This window comes from Carassius gibelio, chromosome B16, assembly GCF_023724105.1.
Source record: "Carassius gibelio isolate Cgi1373 ecotype wild population from Czech Republic chromosome B16, carGib1.2-hapl.c, whole genome shotgun sequence".
NCBI classification, from domain to species: domain Eukaryota; kingdom Metazoa; phylum Chordata; class Actinopteri; order Cypriniformes; family Cyprinidae; genus Carassius; species Carassius gibelio.
In genome coordinates, this window is record NC_068411.1 from 23802601 (window position 1) to 23813796 (window position 11196).

The 11196-nt window shown below is 35.8% G+C and overlaps 1 protein-coding gene across 2 annotated transcripts; it reads right to left on the bottom strand.

Moving 5' to 3' along the window:
- Positions 1 to 603: 603 nt before the first annotated feature.
- Positions 604 to 11111, bottom strand: prune (prune exopolyphosphatase). Of its 2 annotated transcripts, XM_052578660.1 has the most exons (9): positions 10944 to 11091; positions 7930 to 8016; positions 7749 to 7853; positions 7422 to 7624; positions 6318 to 6502; positions 5952 to 6110; positions 5735 to 5829; positions 3930 to 4088; positions 604 to 2816 (listed from the first exon to the last, which is right to left on the bottom strand). In XM_052578660.1, exons 3-9 carry the CDS (start codon positions 7815 to 7817, stop codon positions 2403 to 2405), a joined length of 1284 nt encoding a protein of 427 aa, XP_052434620.1. In that variant the 5' UTR covers positions 7818 to 7853; positions 7930 to 8016; positions 10944 to 11091; the 3' UTR covers positions 604 to 2402. The 2 variants fall into 2 exon arrangements, with proteins under 2 accessions (XP_052434620.1, XP_052434619.1); XM_052578659.1 differs by lacking the exon at positions 7930 to 8016 and having other exon boundaries at positions 10944 to 11111.
- Between the last annotated feature and the right edge of the window lie 85 nt (positions 11112 to 11196).

An 11196-nucleotide genomic window follows, 5' to 3' on the forward strand; every position in this document is an offset into this window, starting at 1 on the left:
CTTTAGCTGTTGATATTCAATTAGGTACATACACTATGTCAGTAACTCAAAATGCTTTTTCGATTTCAAGTGAATGCTGTTCTTTTGAACTTTCTATTCAAAGAGTCTTAAAAAAAAATTAAGAAATGGCTTCAACATTGATAAGAAATGTTATTGGAGCACCAAATCAGCATATTAGAATGATTTCTAAGGATCATGGGACATTGAGAACTGGAGCATTGAATGTTTCAGTTTTGCCATCTCAGGATTTTTTTTTTTTTTTACCTATATTTTTTAATGTATATTTTTAAAACATTTATGTATTTATTTTTTACATTGTAATAATATTTCACTATATTGACAGTTTTCCTGATAGATAAATAAATACAGCCTTGGGGATATGTTATATATGTTTGTATTTTAAAAAAAAGTGTAATTACAAGTGACTATCTACTAATATTTTTAATAATAAAAATATTTAAACCAAATAAACACAGCCTTGATGAGAAAAAAATGGAACTGACGCCAAAGCGTACAAGAATAATATACAATATACAAAATAAACATAAAAATGAATGCAATGAAATTGTCTTTACAGACAAAGCTCACAAACCACATACGGAAGAATTTGAAAAGGATTTATTTATAATGAGTAACAGAGCACTTGAAATAAAGTCCTTGGCAATATAATACTTGACAGAGGATTTGCTCTTGAATGTCCTGTTTCACGACCATAGAACATTAATACATTTACATTAAATCAACATTATTATGATACTGGCGGAATCGACTAGTATGTACTTCGTTCTCCCGAGGCAGCATGCAGCAATCCTCTGATATCACCATGTCAAATCTTACCAAACTATCAGTCAGGGTTAAATCACAGGGCATACACAACACCTCAGAACAACAACATACCATCTAATATGTTTCACGTCCAATATTAACTGATTTTGTTTAACAGTCAATTAAGTCGTAACTTAATTAGCTCTTTATCTTCTATGGGGGGGGGGGGGGGGTGGGGGAATGGGGGGTATGTCATTACATAGGATTTTTCCAGTTAGATCTTTAAAATGCCTTGGATTGAGCTTTTGTATTTATCAATATAATGAATATTATAATTATGACGATAGTCTAGTATGATCTAATCTGCTCTGGCTGAACAAACAACATTTTCAACCCTAATGTACCCAATAGCCATCAAATCATAAAATAAATTACGTAAGATAACAAACAAACAAACAGAATACTAAAGTTTGAAATCTCAAATGCTGAAATGTTTATCATGCCGAACACACAAATACAACTGAGGTCTTTGGTAGTTAATGGTAAAATCTCATTGACTAAAATGCAGGTGCCGTGACTCTAATCTAATAAGGAGCAGGTCAGTTCACACCTAGATCATGCAAAAGGCCACAGAAGGGTACCCACAATAACTCCTTTACAATATTACTTACAATATTAACAGATGTACTAATCCAAAGAATGTTCATCTTCACTTACATTTAATGGTGTGTGAGATAAAATGACATAACGTCATCAATTTAAGGTTTACTGTACGGATTACATCTTTGGCACGCTTCCAATTACCACACAATCATTTTGACTCATCCCAACAGGAACTGCCTAAATGCTGATATACTTGCACTGTTTGCAGACAAACAGGCAGCACTGAAAAATATGTAGATAAATATATATAGTTTGTAAATGGATAAATGTAAATATGCAACTCTAGCATTGTTTTAAAGTTGAATTGAAATCGTGACTAGGATGCATTTTCCATTCAGTTTTGTAAATCAAGGGAGAAGTCAAAAGGATTTTCTGGGGGATCAATGCCATGCCACAGACATGATCTGCAGACAAGCTGGAAATAACTTTTTAATTAACACAACAAGTACTTAATACTACTTAACACAAGAATTAAGTATGTTATTTGTATAAGCAATGATAGCTACCACGTTATAATTAATTGGATAGATAATACTGGAAATTCATTCTGAATTAGTTTATTCTATTAATTGTCAGTTGCAAGCTAGCACTGGGTGCTTATTGTCAATTTTAGATAATATGTCTAAATGAGACACTTCTGATTAATTTAGCAGATCATATATGACCGCGAACATTGAATAAACAGCCTAAACCTGAATTTTTTTTTTTTTACGATAGTCAAACTTTAAACATTTTATATATAAATGCGTTTTTGTAATGTTCCATTTGAATGATCATGTACCAGTCCTTAGAAAGTCAACAGAATGGCCTCTTCAGACTGTATCGTACCTTTGTGAGTTAACCAGGTCTAAAAAGTGCCATTTCAGTCTCAAGCCCTGATGCAGCACTGTTGGATATGAACTTCATCCTCTTGAAGACGCAGAAGGACGTTCTTTCTCCAGCCCTTATTCAACACTCTCTCGGACAACAGATTCTCAGCACTGTCCCTCAGACGACGTCTCCTCCATGCTGGCCATCTTGCTAACTTTCTCCACCAAAACCTCAGGACTGATTTTTGGTAGGCCATTGTCCAAGGGACAACCCTCGACAAGACTGTTCATTGGCGTTGGAGGAACCTGGACATCGTCCTCCATCCCAGTATCCTCAGGACATTGTTGTGAGTCACTCTGGTCCAGATTGGAATCATCGTCCAGATCTAGGTCCTCTATGTTCCCACTTTGATACACTTTTCTTTCCCTCTCCTTCAGGAAGTCTGTGATTATGGGCATTACTTTCTTGCGGGATGCTAATGTGTTACCCTGTATAAAGGCCTTCACATCTGGATATGGACTGCTCACTGGCTTAAGGTCCAGACTGGGGTTTTTGGCTTTTTCTAGTGCTTTACTCATCTATGAAAAAGGAAAATACAGCTTTCAATTAGTGAGAAAAATCTTTAATTTTAGCTTTCACTGTTTATTTATTTTATACATTACTGTTGAAAAGTTTGGGGTTATTTAATGTTTTGGAAAGAAGTTTGTTGTGCTCAGCAATGCTGCATTTATTTGATAGAAATGACAGAATAGAGCAAGCTAGTGTTAGCGCCCTTTTTTGCTTTTGTTAATTATAGTAAATAAAAAGAAAACAAACAGGTAGAATACAAAAAGATTAGAAAAAGCTTTTTTTTTATTTTAAGAAAACAAGCAGTAAATAAATAGAGTGCAAATCTAAAAGGGAATTTTTTAAAGACTAGAATTAGAATAGAGAGGGTCAAAGATGGAAGAAATGTGTTTTTAACTGATTAAATGAAAAATTTTGTCCATGTTCCATTCCAAACCTGTATGTTTTGTTCATTACTAGAACATTAACCACCATTAAAAGACTGGAAATAAAGCATTATAAAAGTACAAGCTGGGAAACCCTGTTAACTGGTTATAAAGATCTTTGCCCCAGTGTAGTGATGGGGACACTATACTGTCAACAAGCACCGTCCTTCGGATGAGACGTTAAACCGAGGTCCTGACTCTCTGTGGTCATTAAAAATCCCAGGATGTCTTTCGAAAAGAGTAGAGGTGAGACCTCGGCATCCTGGCTAAATTCGCCCATTGGCCTCTGACCATCATGGCCTCCTAACAGTCCCCATATCTGCTGATTGGCTTCATCACTCTGTCTCCTCTCCACCAGTAAGCTGGTGTGTGGTGGGCAAATGGCGCACTATGGCTGCCGTCGCATCATCCAGGTGGATGCTGCACACTGGTGGTGGATGAGGAGATACCCCCTGACTATGTAAGCGCTTTTGAGTGTCTAGAAAAAGCGCTATATAAATGTAAGGTATAATTATTATTATATGCTGATCTTAATTCTCACCGAGCGTTTATCATAAATTCCTTTGATAAAAGACTTGTTGAACCTAAATGGTGAAGAGTGTGCTTTTTGTTTCAAAATTAATTTGCAATTTTTTTAACTAGTAGTATGTAGTCAATTTCTTTTGTATCTTCATTCCTGGAAATGAGGGTAATGAGTACCTCTTCTCTGTAGACAGTGCTGGAGCTGTAGACGGCTAGCTGACGGAGGGGCTCCTTGTTGTCGATGAAAGAGATTGTCATGGCAAGCACCAGGTTGTAGTTGTGATTGTGGCAGAACTCACAGAGGTCCTGCTGTAGTCCTCGCCTCTGAAGAAAAGACTGAAAACAGAACGGCACTTTTAACACGTGAGCATCATAAGAAAAAAAAAAAAAACCTAATTTCACTTTTTGAGACCCAAAATGCCCAATATTTTATTTATTTCTGTTGTATTAAGTTTTGATGGCTCCAACCATATGTTTGTTTCAGCTTAGATATGAAGAAAATTTCATTAGCTTAAGGTATTTTAATGAAATCTAAATATATTACTGAAAAATATCATCTTTAAAATATGCAGAGATCAAACAGTTTAATTTTAGGAAAAACCTCAAATCTCTTCTGAATCATTTGATAAATATTTCTGATTAACTTCTTTGGCAATTTGACAGGTAAAATAATTACGTAATAAATGGCATTATTACTTTTAATTAATTGAGATTCTATGGGTAATGCCATTTTTCAAGTGTTATAAATAGCACATCAGGGTCATTTATAAAAAAATAAAATAAATAATTGAACAATTTCCCCCAGTCTCCTGTAGGGTGAACAAAGATGGTTTTGATACTTCACACATCTGATTCAGCAACCTTTATAACTTGCTATTGTATGTCCTAACAAGAGAAGAGGAGAGTCTGTCACGGAGGTTAATGTCTGGTGTAATCAGTGGGTGTGCGAGACGGGCCGCCCAGCCCTGCGGTGAGTCTGGGTGTGTCTGACTTGGAGTCGGCTGTGCTTCAGTATTAATGAGGAATTCACATGAGTCATGAGGATGGGCACATGAGCACACTTTGTGCCCACAACTGTAGCTCCTTACATTTCACAGTCCACATTTCCTCTCTGTACTTGTGGAACGGAGTACTGAGGCTAAATGCACAGCACAAACATAAGATTCACTTCATTTAGGACAAAACATGTAATTTGCATGTGATCTTCTAAATTTAAAGTAAGCATCACAAACAGTCATGCAAGCGTGTTTTAGAAATGCTGCAAGCATGCAATGAGATTCCATACATAACTGATAATTTACAGAGATCAACATACATACATATATACACACACTCACACAAACTGTTATGTTGTGTTTTGTAATCAGCATTTTTATTCTCATAGTTTATCTTAATGCAGCACTGTTTATTCAGCAACTTGCACTATAAGTATTATATAACTTGAAGATAAAAAAAATATTAATAATTATTTAAGAGAACAAGAATACACACACATATACATATATATATACACATACACACACACACACAGTGTATATATATATATATATATATATAACAACTATTCAGTACTGGATCTCATTTAATAGTTAAAAAGTGAGTTTTATTGTTTAAAACCTGTATAGAAATGATAATGTTAATAGTATATTACTTCCTTCATTGTTCCCATGTAATATTGCAATTTAAAAATAAATGCTATTCTTATTTATTTATATAAGGAATATAAGGAAATGTATAATATAGCATCTAAAAAAATTACTTTGTACTTGTTTTTAAGGGTATGATTAAAAATAAAAAAAAATGCAAAACACAGATCAGGTCACAAAAAGAAAAATGCTATTATTAAAATTATTGTATACATCTGCATGGATATCAGTATAAATAACACAATTTTGGTTAAAAGCTGTATCAGCCAAATCAATACATTCCAAGCTTCAGAGATTGTAGAAGCCTTAAGTGAAATATGTCATAACAGCACTGACCTCTAGTGTCATATAAATGACACTGACAGCCAACTTTAGATCTCCACCAGATGCTGCTTTCGTGTCTTTCAACAGCATCTGTTCTGTAGAGAGGCCTGAAATACAGGACAGTAACGTGAAATTACATTCAATGAATTCAAGAATTCAAATCATACTGTTAATATGTCTATATCAAGTGGTTTGTTTCATTAAACTACACAGTACAAGATCCTCTCACCTGACACATCAAACTTGGCATTCTGTAGCGACTGAAAGAGAACACCCCTCTGAGGCAGTTTTGGAAAGCGTTTCTCCAAAAAGACGGCGTACTGGCTGTCCTTAGGGGTGACTTTACCTGCTTCAGGTGCCATGTTAACACAGTCTAGAATAATGGTACCTGTCAACACATACATTTTGCAAGTTAACAAGATGTTATCTTTCTGCTGACATCTCACATCTCTATCAAGTATCTCTTCTGGCTTATTGCCACTGAAGCCCATGCTGAGTCCATCTGATGTCTAACAGCATCTAACAGATTGAGCCGCAGTCATGCTGTGAGAGCTCACATTCCTCTCCGTGTTTATCACATCGCCATGACACTCACCGTATAAAAGCTGAGCCACTTGATGGTCCAGAACCTCAGGTGCTTTTTGGGCAATGCGCTCAGTCACCAAGGTGGCACAGGAGCCCACGGGCTCCACAGTGACGGGACAGGAAGGGGATGTGGGCCTCTGTAGGGGGTGATGGTCAATCACTTCCACGACATCGTCCTCCAGCTCACTGTCAGCACTACAGAATAACACAGATTTACTATAAAAGAACTGACCAAATCTCCTGATCTTCACTTCAAAAGTTAACTTGCATTGCACAGATTAAAAAAAATAATAATAATAATAAAAAAAAAAAATAATAATAATATATATATATATATATATATATATATATATATATATATATATATATATATATATATATATATATATATATATATATATATATGATTTGCATATATATTTTAAATATTTATATAATATTCCATATTATATTATTTATTAACACATTTATTATTTACTTACTACTACTGTTCAAAAGATTGTGGCAGGTAAGATAGATTTTTTAAGTGTCTTAAATGCTCACCATTTTAAAATTATAATAAAATTGCTATTTAAAATTAGTTTTAACTTATAATAGATTTTAAAGCATAATTTTTTTCCTGTGATGGCAAAGCTACATTTTCAGCAGTTATAACTCCAGTCTTCACATCACATGATCTTTCAGAAATCATTTTAATACAGTGATTTGGTGCATAAGAAACATTTTCTGTTATTATCATAAACAGTAAGTCAGTGAGTAAAATCAGAGAACAGTTTTGTTGTTGCTTAATTATTTTTATTTTTAAATCGTGACGTCTTTAAAGAATGGCGTTTATTTATAAACAGAAATAGACATTTTGCAATTAATAAATTGATTAATTTAATGCATCCTTGCTTAATAAACGTTAATTCCTTTCAAAAACAAAAATTTAATCTTAATGACCTCAATTTTTTTTAACAAATTATATATATTTTGATATTATATTTTATATATTAAAATTAAAAAATCAGTTAATTCATTACTCTAAAACTGCATTTCTTTTATGCATGACGATGGAAAACAGAACATGTTGTAGTACAAACATTGCATTTGTGCTACAGAACAGAAATCTGACCTGGGCAGAACATTGTGGTCGACCAATGTCAGTGTCAGCTGTTTGTTCTTGTGCAGGCCGTGAAGGTCCACCTCGTCCCTGAACAGCAGGCAGTCCTGGGACAGACCGGACTCTCTCAGCAGAAAGGTGCTGTCAGAGCGCAAGGGGAACTCAGCCCGTGGGATGTTGAGCACAGGGACCGGCATCCTCTTACAATCAAGACTCTACGAGATGACAACATTAATGATGAACAGAACAATAATCCAGAATTATCACGTCTGTTATATCTGGCACAATTTTCCAAGAACACTGCAACAAAAGTGGTTTATTAGGTTGGGCACTGCATACCTTTGAAAGAAAGTAGGCGAAGGTCAGGGCTGATACCATGGAGTCCATATCACAAGCCTCATTTCCCATTATGACATGCAGCCCTGGGCTGTTCTTACTACAACCCTGAGAATGAAACAGAACAGTGTCACAGGCTGCTGGAAGAATATAGGACAAGAATTCGTAACATATAACTGCAAACCTAGTTCTTCATAATGTGGCTTTTGTGGCTTTTCAGGCTGAAATCCAAAACTGAAACATCTGTTTGTGGTTTCCGTGCACAAATTACCTATGCACAAATATTGACAAGCTAAAATGCATCCAATAGGCTGCGGGGACTTCCAGCTCCACAGTGTACTTCATCTGACAAACAATGATGAACTTGTGATCACCCAGTCGCTCTATATAACCAGCAGCCAGTGGGAGGTGGAGCACAATGTGTCAGAGATAAAGCATGGCTTATTTTAACAGATGATAACGTGTGTGTGTGTCCGTATATGTGTGAGTGAGTGGTGATTTTGCACTCTAGATGTTTTTGAGTTTCACCTCTTCATTGCTGTGCAATTTTTTTGCATTGTTGGGGGGATTTGTAGATTGGTCACACAAAAATTCTGTATTTTACATTTTTATTTTTTTCCCATAAATGTCCTGTGGTTGGTCAATTTCAGTGCTTTCCTAACATGAATAATAGTATGGCTTCAGAAGAGTTACACTACTGTTAAAAATCTGAAATCTTGATTTTTACGGTTTCAGATTACTCTTATGCGCACCGAGGCTGCATTTATTTTAACTTTTCTTTTTAAACATTTTGTTCTTGTGACGGCAAAGCTGAATGTTCACATTTATGCAGTTCAGCAGACACTATTGCTCTAGTCTTCACTGACAAATGATCTTTCATTAATTATTCCAAATATGCTGATTTGGTGCTCATTATAGGTCAATTTAACAAATCCTTGCTGAATAAAAGTATTACTTTTGAGTTTTGACACTTTCTAACAGTAGTGTAGTTATGGACTACGTCACTTTAAATGCACTTTTCTTGCGCTCTCTGTCTTTTGGGAACTTAAAAACCCACAATTCTATATTGCAGCCTATTTGCTGGATCACCAGTGAGATGAAGAGCACTTTTAATAGAATAACACTGAATGCATCGCCCTGGATTCAATAAAACCTTTTATCTCTCCCCATGATGACTCCTCGTCCAGCGTTGATTAGCATTTGGCCTGCTCCATTACTCCAGCCGAATACAGAAAACATCTGTGACATCAGCATTAAATGATGTACTCTGATCTGGGCAACCAGCTGGGGTTTGTTTGAAACGCTGGATGACGGACAGTCAACACAAGAGTGACTGAGCTCACAGCTGGCACAGATCAGGGGTGACGAGGCCCGTTTAGGTTGAGGTTTCGGCAAGAGCTCTCTTTCTCATGTGATAATCATCACCGAAACCCTTGTTAGATGGGGAAGTGCAGGAACAAAACATGCTTATTCATACCCATATGTGCATGGCCAGAGGACAGCACAGAAATCTAGTCACTGCAATGTGAAATGGACCACAGGACATTGAGTAAACAGTACAGAACCTGCGGGTCTCGAGTCAGAGTGGAAAAGAGCTCTTCTGTGCGCTCTATTTACAACATCACGCTTCAGTGCAGATAAAAAGCACTTTAACCACAAGTGCAACCGTATAATTTCTTCAATCATTGACTGAATTAGTTAAAGAACCCATCTCTGCTTGCTTCCATGAGCTGAGTCTCAAGGTAAACAGGGGCTTTGCTTCAGTATATCCACCCAGCGGTGGGTGAGTGCAGGTGTCAGGGTGTTTGGGTTAAAAACAACAGTTTAGGGTGGGGAGATGCACTGCTGTTGGACAGACGCTGTCAGGATCATGTATACCAGACAGCAGGTGTTATTTTCTCTGCAAATAAGGCCACCTTCAGCTTTGAAAGCGAGTGCATTAAGCTGAAAAACTAGAAAAGTGGGAATTGTTCTTATTGACTAAACACACTTGACAGCACCTTTAGAAAATAGTCTGTATCCGAAGCTCAAAAAGATACATTTGCACCAAACAGCTCATTAAATCACTCCAGTCATCACTGTCACATTATCATCATTAGGAGATCGATCTGATTTATTAACAATATGCTGATTTATTATGAATGTTGGATACTTTTTCAAAATTCTTTGATGAATTAAAAAAAAGCATTCATCCAAAATAGAAATATTTTCTAACATAAGTATTTACCATCACATTTTATTAATCTAACACATTCATTTCTTTCTTTAAAAAAACAAATACATAAAAATACTGCAAATACACAAGCTTCGTTACTGCGTTACTCTGTTCCCCTTTCAGCCATGAACTGATGGTAAAAATAAGAACATTATTAACTGTCTTGATATTTATTTTAAAAAAAGATTAAACTCGCCATTATGGAAAGGGGCTTTTACATTTCCAACAAGGGCTGGTGGTGTTAAGCCAATCACAAAGCACTGGGTCAGTTGGCCAATCAGAGCAGACTGCAGCTTGTTGGAAAGAGGGACCTGTTTTTTTTTAACATTAAAGCATGTCAACATTTTCGGTTACACCAAATACACAAAATAACGATCTTTAAAAAAGCATCATATGACCCCTTAAAAAAAAAAAAACATTAAAAATGTATCTGATCTCAAACTTTTGAAAGGTAGTGCATATGTATGCATGCATGTGTGTGTATATATATATATATATATATATATATATATATATAAACCACTTACACAATTATACATTTTATTCATACTTGTTCCAAATATATTAATATAATTCACTGGTAACGTTACATAAATAAAAACTTTTAAAAAATATATATATATAACATAAGACTAAATTATATTAAAAGTATTGTTATATAAATAACAACTATAAACGAACATGTCTGCGTACTTTCAATGCATGTGCTTATTTCTATCAATGGCGCATGCGGCCAGGGTCTTCGCCTGCGCGTCATACCATATGACTTATGTCAATATCGAGCGTATCAAACAAAGCAGTCATTATTTATCACACCAAGCAATCATAAACGGCGACCACACTCGAGATTATTAATGTTTAAACAAGCACAGTGGAAGCTCTTGCCCCTAGCCACATTTTAAGTGGGTAAAATGGTAGAAGAAAACATAACACGAGCAACCCCCTCTCTCTTTAAGCGTAACGTTACTGTACCATAGTCTTACCTTAAGCACATCGCGACAACTACGTAAATATGCCTCCATTGTTACACGGAGCCCGAGCGTTTTCACGTAACGGAATATACTTAATGAGTATGAAATGCCCTTCACTGCCTCTCAAATGTGCAGTGTCTCAAGTGTGTGTAAGTTAAGCCACTCGCATTCAGAGGTTTGCGCGCGAGCAAAAACCAACTACGTCCTGACGTCATATGGTTGCCGGGAAATGTAGTTTGTTGTGGACACACGAGCAACCAGAAAA